Below are 20,340 nucleotides of genomic sequence, written 5' to 3' on the forward strand. Positions count from 1 at the left end.
TCAGATCCATGGAGGGCCGGCCCACAATTCTACATAGCAGATTGCTTCGTTTCCCATCTGGGTTTCGCCAATGCTTTAAGAATAACAGATCCCAGTAACGATCTCTGAGGTTTTTTCTTTTTGTTCTTTGGATTTTTTCTTGTTTGGATTGATTGGTGTGCTGCATCTCTATTGCCGTCAATGGTGATGGTAATATCGATGGCGTCCTACATGTCCGGTGTTCTGGGTATTTGAGTGTCGTCTTCGAATTCCAGGCCTGTCGTGAAATCGCGCTGCACGACCCAATTCTCCACAATCCTTTCCAACGACACCAAAATCCGGCGTTCCGACCTAACAACATAATTCAATTAACCCATACATCACATGTCAACCATTTCACAGTAAGCATACAACAAAGCAATCAACCCCAATCCAAAATTTTGATACCAGTAGCAAATTCATCAACACACACTCATTTTGATCATGCAACCCATACCGCACAGCCAACCCAAATCTTCAACTTTCAGGGACTAACATCCGATTGTCACCAAGTACCAAACTTTGATTCAAGGTCGGGGTTATACCTTGGAAAATCGAAAATCAACTTCAATCACCCAAACTCAGCTTCCCGAGCTCACTGCCGAAACTGGAATGGTGGTGAACTGTTGACTTCCATGCTAGCCGCTCAACAAGCTTCTCCAGGGTTGATCTTTGATTGTATCCGAGCAAGAAACGGAGCCCAGAAATGCCGAGAAAGTCGCCGGCGTAAGAACACGGCAGAACCGAGATGAACCCAGAAATGAAGTTGTCAAAACATGATCCAATTGAAAACTAATTACATAAACATGTAGAGCATGACGAGGGGATGAATTTCCATACCAAATACACCCCAAACGGTGGCCGGAGTCGCCAGAATTTGTTGAAACTCGCCGGAGGTTCTTCAAGCTTTGGATCTTCGATTCTCCGTTCCCAGTCGCTGCATGTATAATCTGGGACAACAGGGACGTAGACGACACCGAGATGAAGCTGCTGGTGGCCGCGCGCCGTCGTGGGGTGGCCGGAAGGCGTCCCCCTGGTCGGGTTTCCTTCTCAGGTCGCGGTGGTGCCTGGGTCAGAGCTCCCAGCTCTCTCTCTCTCTCGTGTTTTGCCTTCTCCGCCGACTCCCAGTTCATGGTCTCCGTCTCCGACGACAAAACCCTCCACCTCTTGGACTTCGAAACCGGCGACCTCATCAAAACCCTCCGCGGCCACACAAACGAAGTTGGGAGAAACAAGAAGACAGAGAGTGTGAGGAAGAATAAGATGAACAGTGAAGGGACCATAATACCCTTCAAAGTTTGCCAGGTGGCTAACACCGTAACAGCCAACAGTGTTTCAGGTACTAAAGTTGGGTCGGGTTCCGAATTTCAGGTACCAAAGTGATAGTTTTGAAAACTTAGGTACTAAAGTTACTAGTGGGCCATAGGTTGGGTACTGTTTGTATTTTTTTCCCTGAACTAAACTATGTGCATGAGTTACTATGATTTCTATTTTGGATTGTGTTCTTGAACTAATTTTCTATGCAGGGATTATCAGTTTTCATTTAGAATAATTTGGTTGTCACGGTGGTGACTGTTGTTTTCTTTAAAAAGAAAAAGATTTTGATGTTGGAATAATCTTTGTGTTGATTTGTTATCCTTGAGTCGGAAAGGTGTTTTGTGGTTATTTAGGTTTACTCAAACGAGCTTGCAAAAGCTTACCGGCTTTGTTGTTTCAACCTAGTGCACTATTCCATGGTGTAGGGATTATTATGCAGGCCAGAGTAACAGTTGTCGAAGCTGAGGTGTTGTTGCTATCCTAGCTTGGACGTAGAAGTGTACTTTTGGTTGAGTCTTCCGCTGAGTAATGAGTGTGTTTACTTATTGAATTATTGTTTAGTTTGATTTGTAAACTCTCTATAATGTAATATGCATGTGACTCTAAAGAACGAGTCTGTATTGACATTGTGAGCTCGATTTGTTTTATTGCTTAGTTTAAATGAAAATTTTTCTAAGTGTTTGCTTGTGCTTGTTAAGTCATCGCGTTTTGGATTCGAATTTCTTTATTTGAAATTCGGGGCGTGACATATATAGTGGTTAGATATCAATAAAGGCCTAACCCATAAAGAACACTTTATGACAATCCTCATGACCGTTGGAGGTATTCTATGAATGATTAGTATTAAATGCCCATAAACAATATATATAATCATACAATATATATTGTAACCAGATTATCAATAAAGATATAATTTATTATCTAATTTATTGTTGACTTAGTGCTCTATACCGTTACAATTTTATAATTTATGGTTGTCCAATAAGGAGTAATCTTACAAAATTTTCCTATTAAAACATTGAGTTCTATACGTAATAACAAAATATGCAATTAAACCACTGCAAGTGGCCTAGTGGTTCTTGCCTGGTTGGGTGTGCTCCCCAACCTAGGTTCGAATCCCGAAGCTGTCAAAGTGGCCAGGCACTGTGCTGCAATGAACAGTTGGAGCATTTCACATGCGCCGAAGGGATTTATCTTGGGTCTAGGAAGGTTGCTCTGCGTGGCTCATTAGATAGTCTAAATTAAGTTTCACATGTGTGAGTATGAGTTGGCTCAACTTATTTTCACTGCATTACTCCTAGATGAGATCTTCTTTGAGGTATTGTATTCAGCTTTGAAAATGAAATGCGGATTGATTAGAACACACATTCACTTCATCATAAAGTTTTTTCTCCCATGCTAACAACTTATCCAAAACATGCAGTGGCATGAGTTTCATAATCACCTAAGTCTTCCTCCTTTGCTCCATCACCATTTGGTATGCCTTTGAATGAAGGCTCTATTTCATGTAATAACACGCATGAGTCGGTGCAGAATGATCAGTGTGTCCTGCAAAACAATTTTTTTTTGAAAGTTAAATACATTAAAGGCAAGGCCGGTCCTGAAAATTAAGAGGCCTAGTGCAAAAATTTAAATGATGCCTTATTAATCACGATCTCAATTAGAAGAAGGGTGGTTCTATTCAGACCTCCCAATTTGCTTTTTATACCTCCTTCTTTATTTTTGTCCATCAAATTTCCTAATTTACCCTTACTTGTATTTTATATATTTGAATTCCATTTTATCAACCTCATATTCCATCCGTTTATATCTTCAGCTCGAGTTGGTTGCCGAGTACCAAAGTTCACTGCAAAGCTTCTACGATTTGGTCGGCAGCCCAAGCCCAGAAACAAATATGAGAAGGAATTGGTTTGAGTTAATTTTTTGGTTGCAGAACAAAGCTTGCATGTTGATAATGAGAATAGAAATTATATTTGTTTACTAAAGGATTGTAGAATACTGATTTTCGCTGGCTCTGTTGCTCATCAAATTTATTAACCCATTGGATTGCCTTTGTTATAGTTGCTGAATGAAAGATTAAATATAAATTAATTCATAATTCCTTAAGTTTGATAGAGAGAGACGACGGAGAAAACATATTGGATCTGCAAATAAATAGTGTAAACATATCTCATTGGAACTTCTCTGTTGGGATTGGACACGACTGCAATATTCACTTGTAATTTTTTTTTTTTTTTTGATATATGAGGGCCAAAATCTTGTATTTTCTATAAGAGGGGTAAAATAGTGATTAAATTTTTACAAAAATTAGAGGAGGTCCAAATAGCAAATTAGGATGTCTAACTAGACTCACCCTTAGAAGAACTAAGAAAAAATGTTTGGTATAAATAGAAGAAAAAAATAGTGGACACCTAAAAACATAAACAAGGAAGGAAAAATAGAGGAAAAAAAAAAAGTCAAGAAACATAACAGAAGATCGAAGAAGAAAGTAGAGAGGCCGGCCTTAGGAATGAAAAGAAAAAAAAAATATTAAAAGAAGAGAGAAGATCACAAAAAAGGCAAATAAAAAAATTAAACAGAGCTAAGCACCCATGGACAACTTAAGGTAAAGTGGCCAACTGAACTGAACAACAATTCAATAACTCTTAACATTCTTCACCTATATATTTATCTAAAGCCATTACAAAATTGAATTTAATTAGAGGCCTTCGAAAACCGGAGGCCTTGTGCGGCTGCTCCATTTGAACACCCCCAGGGCCACCCCTGATTAAAGGGGGTTTTCTACAGTACTTGAATGTTTATCATACACTCATTTACATCTAATTGAACCAAAATTACAATTTATTTGAACCAAATTTACAATATTGACAACAAAGTTATCACATTTACACATTTACATATAATTGAACAAAGTTATCACATCGACAACAATTTGTTCATAAACTTGTAAAAATATCATAGGTGGAGTAATTACCTCTAATAGAACTAAAATTACCAAAAAAATAACTCTATTTACCACAATGACAACAAAATTGTTGTTAAATCTGTAAATGAGTGTATCACATACATACAGGTACCGTAGAATTTTCCTACATTAAAGTCCTGCAAAACATTATGATCCCAAATAAATATCATAAAAAGATTGACATATTAAAATGTCCCCTGAAAAATGAGAAAATGAAACGATGTCAAACAATGACAAACGGTCGGGAATGTATGTAAAGATATTAAACAGAAGAGGGTTAAAGAACATTACTTGATCCGCAAACAGCAGAAACATAAATCGCAGTAGGTTAAGGGCCAACAAACCTATGAAGAGAAGCAACAGTCGGATATTGCTTAAGGTACAGGCTGTTGTCCAGGGACAATATTTTTAGTTCCCTTGAGAAGTGAGGAATTCCCTCCAGACTCTGCTTCCTCATTGGCAATGTGAGCCTTCTACCTAACTATTCAATAAATTTATGTTAGCATTGTGACAAATGCATATCCAACATTAGTAGTTTCAAGAGCTGATGCCTCCATAAATAAAAGGTTCTCCCTTTGGGAAAACTCCTTTGCATCCTCAAATGGTACAGCTCGCAGTGTCCCCAGGTGAGATTTGTTACCAAGACATGCGTTCCCTGATTGATGGACGCTGCTGCGTTGGTTGTCCGACGAAGCTTCTGATGTCTCTCTTTTAATTGTGTTCTTGTTTTCTTTCTGTCTTGCTTCACTTAGGTTAATTTGATTGTTTGTTGCGTCTGTACGTAGTTCCTCTTGTCTTGGCTTCTGTGGCTTTGACTTTGAGAGCTCTGTTTATTTTCAGTTTAGCCTCTTGGCTTTCTACTGTTGTATGGTTGGGCTGCTTTCCAGCTTTTTAATGAATATCTTTGACCAAAAAAAAAAAAAGGCAGCATGACAACAATATTATTGCTGTCAGTATGTTCCCTCAATTACTGTAACCCCCTTGTTACACGATCAAATGACTGACGCTTGGTAATGTCGTCGACCAGCATTGCCTGTACCTGAACTCCTATCGTATGCACTTGTCACAGCTCTGTACCTGAGATCACAACCTGAAGTGCTTTAACTCATCTTAAAGGTCAAGTAATGGTAAATCCTAAATCAGTGACTTCTGCTTAATTGGCCCACTTATTGAACAGCATCCCTTATCATTATTTAGAACACCCACAATAAGAATATCAACTTCTATTGTGGTGCGTAGGTAAAATGCAATACTATGGATTGGCTCGCCTCTATATAAAGTACATAAATTTTGATCATGACCAACAAAAAAATGATTTTGTAACACAGATGATGTATCTTAATTTGGAATGCTGCAACCTCACGTACTACAGCTAGAAAGATCTTTAATTCACCCTGATTTGAATCAATCCTTACTGAGTTCAATGAGGAGACATTAGAAAGCTAGAATGAGTCATTTTTTGCATGGAAGAATAGAATGACACTACATTGTGGTGAAACAAAATCAGAACTTAAAAAAAAAAAAAAATGAGTGGTGAAAACACAACTAGCTGACTCCAATTAGTCGCAGAAAATCCCTAAAAAAAAAAAATAGAAACAATCATGCAAAGTTAAGAATTTTCTGAAGTATCCGAATGTTTGGCATGCACCTATTTTGTTAAATATTTTAAATCGTTGGATTAGTAATATATTCAATGGTCCAAATTACTTAAAATTTGGTAACCGGTTTACCCCTTAACCTATTCAAACTATTAGTTAAATGGTTTTTATTACTAGTTTTTTTTTTTTTTTTTTTTTTTTTTGAATCAAACCCAAAACGGGTGTCAATAGTATTCATTGCATGCCAGAATGACCATTACATACCTTTCTACTGCCTTCAACTAGACAGATCAAGAAGGTGTGGTAGTACCCACGGTGGTACATAGAAATAGGTCCACTCATTATACATTAAATTCGTAGAGACTAGTGTAAATCCTCCTTCAGTACTACTCCAGAGGCACTATAGACACATCAAGTGCATAGATCTCTAAAAACTCAGGGAATTATTGAAAGTAAAACTACTAACATAGTATCCCTAAAACAAAGAGAAATTGTATGGGCCAAGAAAACCCCAGCCCAAAGCTTGTGCAGTCCAAGGGAGCCCAAGAGAAGGCCCACTCAAGGATTGGCAGGCCCAGGATACAGCCTCCACCTCCAGACCACCAACCATCCCAGCGCCGCTCCGCCACCGTGACAGCACCACCATAATTTCGCCGCCCCGAGCCAAGACCACCACTACCCAAATCACGACGAAACTCCGCCCCCACGACCCAAATCATGACGACCTCGCCGCCACATGCAACACCACCACAAACCTGCTCCATTTTCGGCGACTCCGACCCACACCACCTCAGATTTCGAGCCGCGCCGTCAATCCGAGCCACCATCAAAATAAGAACAACCACCTCCCAGAGATGTCGCAACCACACCCGAAACCAAACACCTCCCGCCAGAAGCTTGAGCAACATCCAACACAAGGGAACACTTGAAGTTGTCGCAATCAGGCCCCGTTCGGCAGCAAAACCGCATGGCGTCGGCGAGGCCAAGGCCAGCTGATAAGCCAGGGCCGCCACCAGACAAGAATGGTTTCTCAAATGGCTGTCGCCGCCGAGATTAGGGTTTCTCGAGAGAGTTTTTTTTGGTTGGTTAGTTTTTTCAAGGAATGTTTTTATTACTAGGTAGTTATATCTTTAGCCAATTTAATTATCAATTGACAATTACACAATTACATTTTTTGCTTTGAAATAAAAAACCTTCTAACCTAATCAATTAGGGCCTAGACTGGCTCGTGTGTTACAATACATAATTGGATCACACGATCTTTGTCGACATTTATTTAGAAATCTAACTAAATGAAAACAGAAAACCATAATGGCCAACAGCCAGTCTCTTTAAAAAAAAAGAAAAAAAATTAAAAAAACCTTGATCAAAGCCACTTATGCAGTTAGGCTATATTTTGCATAAGTTGCAATTTGGGCCTTCTACTGCACGTCAACTCTGATACGATTCCTATTAATGTGATCACATTATATATCTTCCCATGGATGTATATATAATGTTATTATGGATATGAATCTTGTTTGTTGGGGGAAGTTGATTCATCTATGTTTTGTAAAGGAGATCTAGGAAGTGTATGAAAGGATATTTGATGTGCCTTGAGGAAGAAGTAATACTTATGGCGTAAAACTATATTACCCGGCCTAAAGGCCCTAAGCCCTAATTGTCGGTCAGACTTTGTGGTATGGTAATTTCGTTCAGTAACCTCGTCGGCTCGTCGGACGCATCTTCTAGACCGATGGGCCATGGTGCTCTCACCAATCTTCAGCTTATGTTCATCTAACTGGTAATCACTTTGAAGCCGTCATCGCCGACTTATATTGCTAGTACAGGATTGTCATTGCTTTTGGAAAGGCTTAAGAGTACGTTACCCAAAAATTCTTTCCACAAAATTAATTTGATGATGCATTTGGTGTCAAAATTCTATTCGAAATTGCGTGAGAATTGTATCTCCATGAATCAGCTTGCTAGCCAAAGACTATGCTTGTTGGATTGATCCTTCGTAGTTAGGTGATGCTTGTTATCGATTTGACACGGTAATTAGTAGTTATTAGTTTCAAAGATTGGACACATTTAGTCTTTAGGTTCCTTAATTTGAAATGATCTCTGCTACAATCACTAAATCAAAAATATTTTGTCTGCTAAACTGTATTTCCTGAAAAGTGAGATTAGTATTACAATGGTAATACGTGTTCCAAGAGCTAAATAACTTTTCACTTCACTGTGAGCGAGTCGTCTCCAATTAAATAATCATCCTTAGAAAGTGCGATTACATAATATCTTAATATACCATAGCTTTCCCCATCTATGCATATATCTCGGACATGATTTCAATTAATTAACCACAACCCAACTCAAAATTTTAAGCAATTGATCATGCTTCCCAACTTCAATTAGAAAGGTTCCTTTGATTCGATTAGATATAATCGTTAATCCTCAGCCACAGCAGTCCAAGCACTTCACCACCACCACCAGTCTCCACCACATGATATAGAATTTCTTGAGGTCCTATGATTACATGACGTACATTATTATTTTCTACCGTCCCACACACGGCACACCTTATTGCTAAGCTGATTCATTGGTCACAATAGCTAGCTAGCTATTGTTTTTTAACTTTTTTTGACTATCCTTCATATTCTTTGATCACAAATATAAAGTACCATAAAATGTCAACACCGTACCTTTGGACCGCAAGTGTGGTAGAAGAACCCTATTATTCTCTGTCTGTCATTATGCCTTTCGTCACTTTTTGTAGAACCCTTTTCTTACTCATGCATCTTCTATTTACCTATCCAGATAGTGGTGGATTTTTTTTCTTGGCCATCCATCAATTAGCTAATGGTGGAAGTCCCCCACGTACTGCTTTGATATATGAGATTTTGTACTCTTCTAGATAGAAGGACAAATTTCAAAGCCATGACCTCCGATTTTTCTTCATCTTTCCGAGTCTTGCGTCATATTTCTTCAGCTTTTGTGGTTTTGTTGTTAGTTTACTTCATTGATTCGGAGAAATCAGGCTGCTAATGTGGCCGTCTTTCATAAAATAAAAAAGAGAACCGTTGCAGAATGGGAGTCTGATTACATTGATTTTCGCATGTTATGGTGAATTTGCCACAATAAGATGACTTAATTAATTAACATGAAATAATGTGTTGGTTTGAAATCTTGTTACATATTTTAAAAGAAGGAAGTATACATGTATGTTATGTCTTCTTTACAAACCGAGTTCCCCAAGGAGGCAAAGAACCAGATATTTTAAGGGAAATGGGGATAATATTATTTTAAAACATTGATAAACTACTTTTGGAGTTGGACTAACAATGAGTCTAAGGACTAGAAGTACTCTAGAACAAAAGAGTTGATTAAACTGGAGACTTGTAGTTCTAGTAGTACATCATGAATATCTACCTTTGACGGTCAGAGCCAATTTCCACAACCACCCAATATCACTAATTATCATTTTTTTACAAAAAATATCACTAATTATCATCATTATCAAAAGAAGAAGAAATATTATTTTAGCTGGGTATCAGGTTACAAACAACATTGATAACTACTACTGGATTTTATATATATTACATATGTAAGAACGTGCTTTTGGAAAATGTTGTATAAACTAGAAGCTCTAAAACCCAGGGCACTAGCTTTTTCCTATCCTGCTTCCTCTTGAATTTGCATTTCAATTCCATCATGTGTCTCTTTATATCCGATTGTAGTAAACAAGCTATTCTATATTTGGATTGGAATATTCTACAACACTAGACCTTAGCTAATTTACAAAAACAAACAGTTCAATTAGTATTAATATATTACACGATGAAAGCTTAGATTTCTTCATTTCTTCATGATCTCGCTGGCACGTACCATGCATAAATACAGTATACTTATTTTCAGGACCGTCCCGTGACAAAGTGAGGCCTAAGGAAAAATTTAGAGAGACCTTCTTAATAATTTTGTCCATTGAAAAAAAAAATGTCAGTAAAGCAAAGTTCAAACTAAAACATAGTATATTATATAAACAAAATAAAAAGTAACAATGCCGATAAAGAACATTAGAACCTGATTTTCTAGCCACAAAATTTTGGACTTCAGGCCTTGATGATTTGTTAAAATTGTATCAACTATCTGAATTATGATTACGAAATTAGAACAGATGGTGAAATTCAGAATTGAGTAAGAGGAAGAGAAAGATTGCTTCTATGCGTCTATGAGAGTCTATCAATGGCTTAAATAGACATAAAAGGAAGAAATGTTACCGTTTGTCGTTGAAAGAATCAGAGCGGGATCAAAATTCATGTTTCAGCAGCCAATGTTTCATTTTTGCCCAAATTAGTGAAAGTGAGAGCAAAACTTTTGGTTATCTTCTTTTCTAATCCCAAAGTGATGGAGAAAGAGGAAAGCTTGGGGTGTTTAATTAACTTACAAATACAAAAGAAAAAGAGGAAATTTTGAGGTCTCATGGAGTCAAGGGTTTGATTTCATTGGCCTCAACGTCGTCTTCTACAGACTGCAGTTCTGCGTCTTTTTTCTTTTACTATCTTTTTTTTTTTAACATATATATATATATATATATATAGAGATCCTAAAGCGAGGCCTCGCTCTGAAATTTCAAAGCGAGGTTAGAGTTTATGGTCACTTTTCGGTCTCATATCCACATCTTGACCGTTCAGTTTTTAGGTACTAATGTATAGATCATCTCTGCAAAATTTCAGCCAAATTGATGGTCGTTAAGGCATTGATAACTGCCTTAAAGCTAGTACGGTTCATGTTGGACAAATTCAGTTCGTCCATTGGTTTAAGCGAGTTAGTTACCTTAAAGATCATCAATTTGGCTGAAATTTTGCAGAGATGATCTATACATTAGTACCTAAAAACTGAACGGTCAAGATGTGGATATGCGACCGAAAACTGACCCTAAACTCTAAATGCGCACTTTAATTTCAAAGCGGAGCTCCGCTCTGGATAATATATATATATATATATATATATATATATATATATATATATATATATATATGAGGACCGTTCTGAAGAGGACGTCCGCAACCCAGAAAAAGTGCGGACGTCTCTCCTCCGGCGGCGATGGCTACGCTGCGGTTGCCGGACGAACCCTCTGAACATCCCGGACCACTTTCCAGTCGGGTGGACTCGCCGGTAACCACTTTCCAGTCGACCTTGATCAGACTACCACTTTGCAGTCGACCACGCTGCCCAGACCTCCTACCTCGATCTCTTTGGCCTTCGTCTTCACTGCAAACTGGTCTGGGATGCATGTAGCCACCGTCCGGCAAGAGGCGCGTCGCCGTCGGAGCTTGATCGCGGAGAAAGAAGGGACATCCGCACTTTTTCTGGGTTGCGGACGTCCTCTTCAGAACATTTTCGTGTATATATATATATATATATATATTGAGATGGAGGCCTTCCCCAAACTGAGGCCCAAGGCCACTGTCTTGGTTGCCTTGGTCAAGGGACGGCTCTGCCTTATTTTATACGTAATGTAGAAGTATTTTACATGCATGCATCAATTTCAATCATGTGTAGTCCCATGTGGTAGGCTGTTCACTTAATTAATCAACTTATCTAAAAGAATCTAGAAATTGTATATTTAGTGAGAGGATTTTGACCACAAAAATTCAATATCACTTCTGCTTGACTACTCTTATAAATGGGAACCATTTCTTTCTTTCCTTCCATAACAACAACCCAATTCAACACTATATTCTTTCTCTTCTTCACAAATTACTCAGTATCTAGTCACTTCCATCACCACAATCTCAAGATGGCTGCAGTTGCTCAAGCCCAGGAGACATCAAATGTCACAAGCATCAAATCACTAGCTGAGTCATCAGCTCTCAACTCTGTGCCTTCTGCATATGCCTTCAACATAAACCCCAATGATGAAGCTGATCCTAATGACCCTGAGTTTGCTATTCCCATTGTTGATATGTCTCTTCTCACCTCTGGTTCTCCTGACGAGCGAGCAAAAATCGTTGGCGATCTTGTCAAAATTTGTGAAGAATGGGGCTTCTTCATTGTATGTTAACTAATATATAAGCTTTGGTTGTTGGTCTTGTTATACGTGGATTTTTTGTTCATGAAGCTAATTCTCTTATAACTTCATTTGATATCAGGCAATTAACCATGGAGTACCAGAGAGCCTAATGAAGGCGATGATTGACGCATGTCATGGATTTTTCAGTCTTCCAGACGAGGAGAAGAAGGAGTTTAAATCAGGAAATGATGTTCTCGAGATGTTCAAATATGGAACAAGCTATAATCTAGCACTGGACAAAGTACTTTTATGGAGGGACTTCTTCAAGGTCCGAACACACCCGGAGTTTCACTCCCTCTACAAACCAGCTAGCTTCAGGTATAACTCTTGAGGATGATAATCTCTTACCCGATAAGCTCTCAAAATTGGTCATAGAATCTGGACTATATGGTCCGAATTTACAGTCTGACTACACTTGTGTACTAAAATAATATGTCTATATGTTCCTCTTAATTCTCAATTGTTGATGATTTCCTTTTCTCATTCTTTGTTTTAGTGAGGTTTCGCTGGAGTTTGGCAAAAGAAGCCGAGAAGTAGCCTTGGAAATAACGAGAGCAATATCCGAAAGCTTGGGTTTGGGGCCGGACTACATATACAACACAATGAACCTGGATCGCGGCTTACAAATGCTAGCGGGGAACTACTACCCACCTTGTCCTCAGCCTGAACATGCCATTGGTATACCCCATCATACCGATCATGGTCTAGTCACACTCCTCATTCAGAATGAGATGAATGGCCTCCAAGTTGAGCACAATGGAAAATGGCTCACTGTCAATGGCCCTCCCAATGGCTTTTTCGTCAACCTTGCTGATCAAATGCAGGTACTAGCTGGTTAATTTCTTTTCTAAACTTATAACTTCTATTTACAGTAAATTTTGACAAGCACATGCAAACGTACACAAAAACTGTGAATGTTTGTAGCCTATAGCTATAGTTAATTAATTTTTGTGGTTGTTGTCCGTAGATTCTTACAAATGGTAAGTACAAGAGTGTGATGCATCGGGCTACAGTGAACAACAAAGCTACAAGGATATCGATAGCTATACCACATGGACCATCCGTAGACACGATCATAGCACCAGCAGCAGAGTTGTGTGAAAGAGAAGGCCAAGCTCCAAAGTACCTTGCTATGAACTACAAGGAATACATACAACTTCAGCAAAGCGGCAAGAACTACATGAAGTCCACATTTGATCATATCCGAACCTAGCCTATCTAGCTTGTTATATATTGTACTGAAACGTACAGTTGCAACTTCCTGTACTTTCTTTTCATTATTCTTGTTTTTGTTTTCAATAATCATGCCATCTTGAGTCTCTGGCCGATGCTGTAGTAAGACAATGGATTGGCATGTTCGAAGTTCGAACACAGAGCATTATTATATTACGACTCATAAATTAAACATGTCACGACTCATTGCATTTGGAACTTAATTGATATAGATACATTTTGATCGACAAAAATTAATTGTCATTTCAGCATTGATTTACTGTACCACAGAGTTTAAGTGGTCTGATTGCATGCAATAATGGAGAGCAAGTTAGAAGACGGTTAAATAGATCGAAGGTTAATAACTGAGTCACATATCGATTTAGTCCTCAGCTCGATCGATATGAAAACTATAAATGATCAGTTTTCAAGTCAAAATTTGATGATGAATTTGGTGTCAAAAACTCAAAATCATGTGCCTTATTGCGTGAGAATTTTATCTCCACCAATTCGCTTGCTAGCTAAAGAATGGCCGGTGCTTGGATTGATCCAAGCTAGTTAGATGATTATTAGCAATGTACTCTAATCGATATCAGTTATTGGTTTGACACATGCAGTAATTGGTAATTGTGCAAAATTGAAATGATCTGTGCTAAAATCAATCGAAGATCTTTTGTCATCTAAAATGCATTTGCGGAGAAGTGAGATTATAATGGTAGTGTTTCCAATAGCTAAACAAATTTTCACTTCCTGTGAGTCTCCCATTGAAGAAGCCCCCCCCGCCCTGCCCCTCCCATAACATGGTTTCAATTAGTAACCACAACAATTAATTAGGTCAAACTTTCGAACTCAAAAAATTTAAGCAATTGATCATGCAGCTAGCCCAACTCCGATTGTATATATATATAATTAGGAAAATTCCTTTGAATCAATCAGATGTAATATAATCCTCACCCTTCATTATATTCTACTTAATTTAAGTGTTTTTGAAATACAGCTCAAGTTCCTCTTTCTTTTTCTTGACCAAGGAAACACAGAAGTCCAAGCACTGCACCACCACCGATCACCATCAAAGGTTATAGAATTTCTTGAGATTCTATGATTATATGACGTACATTTTTATTTTCTACCGCCCGCCCGCCTTATTTCTAAGCTGATTCATTGGTCACAAACTCACAATAGCTAGCTAGCTAATGTTTTTTTACTATTCTTCATTTTCTTTGATCACAAAGAAAATCATAAATTTTCGTCACCTTTCGACCAAGTTGGTAGAAGAACCCTATTATTCTCTATCTGTCATTATGAATTTCGACCCTTACTCCCTTTTGGACCAATTAACTGTTGCAGAACCTTTTGTACGTTACTCATGCATCTGTTTCTATCGACCCTGGATGATAGTGTGAATTCTTTTCTAGGCCATCCATCAATTGGCTAATGGTAGCGTTTTTCTCCCACGTACTGCTCTGATATATGAGATTCTAGACTCCTCTAGATAGAAGGGCAATTTCAAGGCCGCGACCTCTGTTTCTTGATGTTTCTGAGCCTTGTGTCATCTTTTTTCAGCTTTTGTGGATTTGTTGCAAGTTTACTTCATTGACTCAGAGAAATCAAGTTGCTAATGTGGTTGTGTTTCAGAAATAAAAAAGAATACCGTTACAGAATGAGAGTTTTATTACATTGATTTTCGTATGTCATGGTGAATTAATTTTCCACAATAAGATTACTTAACAAAACCATGAAATAATGTGTTGGTTTGAAATCCTGTTATAACTATGGATTTAAAACACTGAAGTATAGATGTATGTTGTCTCTTCTTTACAAACAAACCGAATTCCCCAAAGAACCAGATATTTTAAAGGAAATGAGAATAATATTAGTTTGAAACATTGATAAACTACTTTTGGACTTGGACTAGGAATAATGTATCTAAGGACTAGAATCTAGAACAAAATATTTGAACAAACTAGAGACTTGTAGCCCTAGTAGTACATTATGAATATTTACCTGTACGCATATCTAATGTGCCAATTTCCACTGTTAAACAGTGACAAGCGTGGACTGTGGCCTACCATTATATCGATACTGTCCAAACTTAACCACCCAGTAGGTGTTGGGTTTTAACTAGGGCTGTTAATTCTGACACGACCAAATCACACGACTCGAAAATCGCACGAAATAAAATGGGTTGCACCCGCACAATTAAAAAGAAGGTCTACTGCCATGACCTATTTAATAAACGGGTTGGCCGCGGGCAGTGGCGGAGCCAGAATTTCTTATCAAGTGGGGCACAAAATTAGAATTTAAATATATATATCAAAATTTTAATAAAAAAATAATAAAGTAAAATAAAATTAAGGTAATATTAATATTTTTCTCAAAATTACGGATTTTATTAATAAACTTTAAGGGAAATGATGGAAAAGGTCATATTAGAGTATGAAATGATAAAAATGTCACCTAGTTTTCCACTTGATAAAAAGGTCCATAATGAATTGTTAGTAATATTAATTTAGTCCTTATGAATAATGAGGTGATGTAAAAAAAGGTCAGTTTTTATTTTTTTTGATTCCCATTCTGCCCTTAAAGCCAACTCTCTCTCTCTCTCTCTCTCTTCTTCTTCCCCTCACAGAGACACAGACCTCCAGAAGCAGTTCCTTACCGGATTAACCAAGACGTCGATCTCTTCATTTTCATCACTGACCGCGAAGCCGATATCTGCTTCAGTGTCGCCTGTGATTTGTTATCCACAATCGGAAGCAGGAGACCGCAAAATAGGCCAAGACACCAAGAGAAGCGTTCCCGAGACTGTTCCGACGATGCCAAATTTCGACGAGCGAAAAACCTCACCGGCTGTCACCACCTCCACTGGTAAGCGCATTTGTTGTGTTAATCACTAGATTTGATTCGGAAATAGGTTCAGAGCCTCTTTTCTTCTTCGATTCATTCTGCGATCGATTGATTCGTTTGGTTTTTAAGATATCAAAATCAAATTTGTTCTTTGTTGCTGTGCTAATAGGGTTTGGCTTAATCTAGAGAAGGCTGCTGATGTTATAGTGCCGCGGTTTATTGGTTTCAGAGGTTAACTCATTCCTTGGCTAATTTGTTTCTTCTCTTAACAATCTTTGATGATTCGTTGTTTTTTGGGTTGGATGATTCGATTTTAATCGAGATCAGTTGTGGTTTTTGTTGGTGTGATTTAGGACTGGACTGGTTTGATGGCGGTGGCTATTGAGGTTTATATATCAAACGGTTTTGTAAATCAGTTAATTGTTTTGCATATATGGAATTATTGTTTCGTTTAAAACCTTTACTACATCTCAGAACAACCTTGGTGAGATCACTGAGATGTGAATTGTGATGCATCATGGTTTTGTTGATGTGTTATTAGGATTTGGCCGGTGAAGGCTGCAGTCCGTACATATAGCTTTAAGGTAAATTGGTAGAAATATAGTGAAGTCAGGATTTGCCATAAGGTTTTAGGGGATTTGTTATAGCAACATTTATTAGAAGAAGAATGTATTACTGAGGGTTTTATCTAAAGAGAAGTGCATAATAGTGCAAAGTTCAATCTTGATTCTATTGAAATATATGCAGCATGTATACTCTGTTTGTGTATGTGTGTGATTACTAAAGAATATGAGAAGTTATTGTATAACTGTGAATTCGAGTTATTTTAGGAAGTTCGCAGTGTAAAATACTATCAAGTTTACATCACTCATGTATGTTGTGTTAGTTATAGAAAATTAAAGGGCACTATTATTTTTAACATGGTTATCTACTTATCTGGGCCTGAAAGCTTTAAGGTACAGAATGTCATGTAGTTTTGTATACTGAGTTAGTGTTTATAGATTACTGAAGTAGATGGGAATGCTGATGTTGGTTCATACACTGAATTATATAGAATTAATGGTATTTAGCTTCCACCAAACTGCAAGAAGAATCATGGCAAAATACACTATTGAGTTGATAGTATGTGGCTGTGTGCCAACCGTTCCTTTATAATCCAATATATTCATAGTTATGGTTTTGGTGCACTCAACGGCTATTATTATCCGTGGTCAACATGCTTTGGGCTTGAAGGCTGAACAATTTTATTTCTTTATTTAATGAGGCTTCCTTTTAGTGTTTGGATCAGTGGCAATACAGGAAACTATTTGAAATAATCTGGAGTAGTATTTTTTTTTTCTTGTTTCAATTGATTAGTTGAAGATAATGGATTGGAATTCCCTTATTTTCTTTGAACTCAGGGATGTATTTCAGTGCTCAGTGTTAATAAGCTTTTAGCAGGTTTGTCATGCATGGCACAAAAACTTGGTAAAGAAATGTTTGGAGGACGAGATGCGAGCTACAGTATCAAGAAGGCTTCATCAGGAAGTAGATGACATATGTCAACAAAGAGGAACAAATGGTTTGTTTGCGGATCTCATGGAAGATTTTGTTGATGCATAAAATTTTGTGGATTATCTGAAGGCAACTTGGTATCCTAGAATTTGTTTATGGCTTAGGATGCAGGTCATTGGCCAATCATACAGTAGTAGCTTACGAAATCAATTAGTTTTTTTTTTTTATATCTTTTTATGATCCAAGTTAAAGTTATTCATTATGTTAAAACAGTCCATAAATTTACGACTTTATGTTAAATTAGCTCATGTCTTCTGTTTGTATATCCTGTACAAAATTGTGAAAATGAGAAAATCACCAGTGACTTTGACAGTTACATGATCAGTGATATGGTCAATGACATGTGATTGATTTTGACATGGCCAGTAACTTTGTCAGTGACTTGAGGCTAACAGTGATATAGTCAGTGACTTGAGGTTAACAGTGACTTGGCCAGGGATTGATTGTGATGTGGTCAGCGACATGACCAGTAACTTGAGGTTAACATTGACTTGACCAGTGACTTGGCCAGGTATTGACAGTGATATGTTCATGACTGTAACATGGCCAGTGACATAGTCAGTGACCTCACTTACTAGAGACTTAGTCCGACCAATGACTTCATTAGCTAGTGACTTGACATGTTCTTGTTCCATTTTTAAAATAAGAAGGTTAGCATTGAGTTTGCAAGTTACATGATCAGTAACTTGGCCAGCTACTGATCTAGCCAGTGAAGTCACATGCCATGTCAATGACAATGTCAGTGACATGATCAATTACATGGTCAGTTACATACATTGTAAGATACATGGTCAGTTACATGATCAGGTACATGGTTAGTTACACGGTCAGTTACATGGTCAGTTACATGATCAGTTACATAATCTGTGACATGAGGTTAACACACGTTGCCAAAGAGTTGGCCTTTTCCAGTGACTTCTCTGGCCAATGACTTGTCTAGCGACCTGGCCAGTGACCTCACTAACTAGGGATTTGGCCTGAGCAATGACTTCACAGGCCAGGGATTAACAATGACATGTTCATGACTATGACATGGCCAGTGACTTAAGGTAAACAGTGACTTGACTAGTGACCTCGCTTACTAGAGATTTGGCCTGGCCAGTAATTGACAGTGACATGTTAAAAAAGTATATAACGACACCAGGGAGATGACGAAAGAACCGTTTGTGACATAACATAGATTCTATCATCTCGAAATCACAGTTCAACTTCTTTGTTAGAATATGCAGCTCCAACCAAAAAAATACTATATACAACAGTTGCATAAATGTAAATGGAATTATGTATACATGTTACAGCAATATAGAAAATCATTATGAGCATTTGCATAAATGTAAATGGAATTCTGTATCCAATTGACGCCGGGCCTGAAATTACTACACCAAGCTTAAGAGACCTGAAATAACCATGATCAAAATTAAATCAGATATAGAAAATCAAAGATACAATCAAAATGAGAGTATCACATCCTCAAAGTAGCATTACTCCAAAATTGAAAAACAATATGTAAATACAGGTGAAAGGAGGAAGCTAAAAGACCAAATGTAAACCAAAAATGTTCACCACAGCTTTCACGTGCTCAAAAATATTATAGAGTATGAAGTTCCAAAAACTATTGGCTGCAAATAAACACTTACTAAAGATCTTTCCCTGTCTGCGTATCATTGTGGAAACTACTCCATTGTCAACTTTAGGACAACTGTTGTCAAGTCAATATTCACATAGCAAGAAGATCCATGGCACATTTATTAAACATTGAATAAGTAGCTGCAGGATAGCGTATGCTTTGAGTATGGAGCATGGAAAAGACCTGCATATCACCACATTACTCAAATAATGCACTTCCTATCTAATCATTAATAAACTAAGTAGTTCCACATGCACAAATGATGCTAAAGATTCTTATAATCACCACAATGAATAACAAATTACTGGAACCTCGAAACTATCCAAGTATCCATATGATCATTTCCATTAAGACGAAAATTAGTGATCAGAAATTTACACAGACCGAAAATCGATTTGTGCATCACAACTGAAATGCAAAAGAACCCTGACAAACCAACACCGAAGTAAAAAAAGAAGAAGCAAAAGGCAACTTCATCCTTTCAAAATGAACAAGCTAACTCTTTCGAAACCTCAAAATGATCCATATGGATCGTCTCTATTAGCATGAAAATTAGTTATGCAAGTTTGCTACTGAAAGCGGCAGAGTGCAACTTCAAAACGAAAGAAACGAACCGATTGTCGGAATGAGCAAAAACTAACACGATCAAACCAGTTTCTGGCCACAATTACAGTTCAATTTTTACTTCAACAATAAAACCTGGACTTACCTTGATGGTGAGGTCGAGAGGGAGAGCCCAGGCGATGGGGTTGTGCTTGGAGGCTCGTCGTCTCGCCGAGCTCTTACCGGAGCCTCGAGGAGCACCGATCCCAACTGCAGGGCGTGATCAATGAGCTTGATCTGATCGGCGTCGGAGTCGCGGAAGTCGAGGATCCGCTCGAAGGAGAGATCGACGGCAAGGGCGGCGAGTCGGAGAAGCCGAGGAAGGTCTCAAGGAGGTGGTCGCGGTCAAGGAGGTTGAGATGGTACAGGTTTGTGTGGAGAGAGAGATAGATTTTGGTAAAGGGTTGAATGGATAACATATTAACGGAAGGGAGGGAGAGAGAGCCAGCAGTGGCAGTTTTTGTAATTAAGTTTAACTCTAGTGGTAGGTTGTTAATAGGTGCCCTTAATTATCATGGGGACATTTGTGGTGTCTGGATTATCATAA

The 20,340-nt window shown here is 38.0% G+C and overlaps 2 protein-coding genes and 1 pseudogene across 2 annotated transcripts; 2 read left to right on the top strand and 1 right to left on the bottom strand.

Annotated features, from left to right (window-relative positions):
- Positions 1–4,644: 4,644 nt before the first annotated feature.
- On the bottom strand, positions 4,645–6,662 carry LOC133744785 (ras-related protein RGP1-like; annotated as a pseudogene).
- A 4,913-nt stretch (positions 6,663–11,575) lies between these two features.
- Positions 11,576–13,434, top strand: LOC133745658 (2-oxoglutarate-dependent dioxygenase 19-like). The gene is made up of 4 exons (XM_062173765.1): positions 11,576–11,932; positions 12,030–12,268; positions 12,447–12,774; positions 12,918–13,434. The coding sequence occupies exons 1-4, from the start codon at positions 11,678–11,680 to the stop codon at positions 13,161–13,163; spliced, it is 1,068 nt and encodes a 355-aa protein (XP_062029749.1). The 5' UTR covers positions 11,576–11,677; the 3' UTR covers positions 13,164–13,434.
- Positions 13,435–13,481: 47 nt separating this feature from the next.
- On the top strand, positions 13,482–17,731 carry LOC133744787 (uncharacterized). The gene is made up of 5 exons (XM_062172829.1): positions 13,482–13,492; positions 14,160–14,237; positions 15,749–16,030; positions 16,179–16,240; positions 17,450–17,731. The coding sequence occupies exons 1-5, from the start codon at positions 13,482–13,484 to the stop codon at positions 17,542–17,544; spliced, it is 528 nt and encodes a 175-aa protein (XP_062028813.1). The 3' UTR covers positions 17,545–17,731.
- Positions 17,732–20,340: the final 2,609 nt, after the last annotated feature.

Source organism: Rosa rugosa, chromosome 4 (genome assembly GCF_958449725.1).
Source record: "Rosa rugosa chromosome 4, drRosRugo1.1, whole genome shotgun sequence".
Lineage (NCBI taxonomy): Eukaryota > Viridiplantae > Streptophyta > Magnoliopsida > Rosales > Rosaceae > Rosa > Rosa rugosa.

Coding starts and splice junctions, on each gene's coding strand:
- LOC133745658 (XM_062173765.1), top strand. CDS start 11,678: ATGGCTGCAGTTGCTCAAGCCCAGGAGACATCAAATGTCACAAGCATC. Junction 12,269..12,446: donor TACAAACCAGCTAGCTTCAG/GTATAACTCTTG, acceptor TCTTTGTTTTAG/TGAGGTTTCGCTGGAGTTTG. Junction 12,775..12,917: donor ACCTTGCTGATCAAATGCAG/GTACTAGCTGGT, acceptor TGTTGTCCGTAG/ATTCTTACAAATGGTAAGTA.
- LOC133744787 (XM_062172829.1), top strand. Junction 14,238..15,748: donor ACCACCGATCACCATCAAAG/GTTATAGAATTT, acceptor CTGCCCTTAAAG/CCAACTCTCTCTCTCTCTCT. Junction 16,241..17,449: donor GCGGTTTATTGGTTTCAGAG/GTTAACTCATTC, acceptor AGCTTTTAGCAG/GTTTGTCATGCATGGCACAA.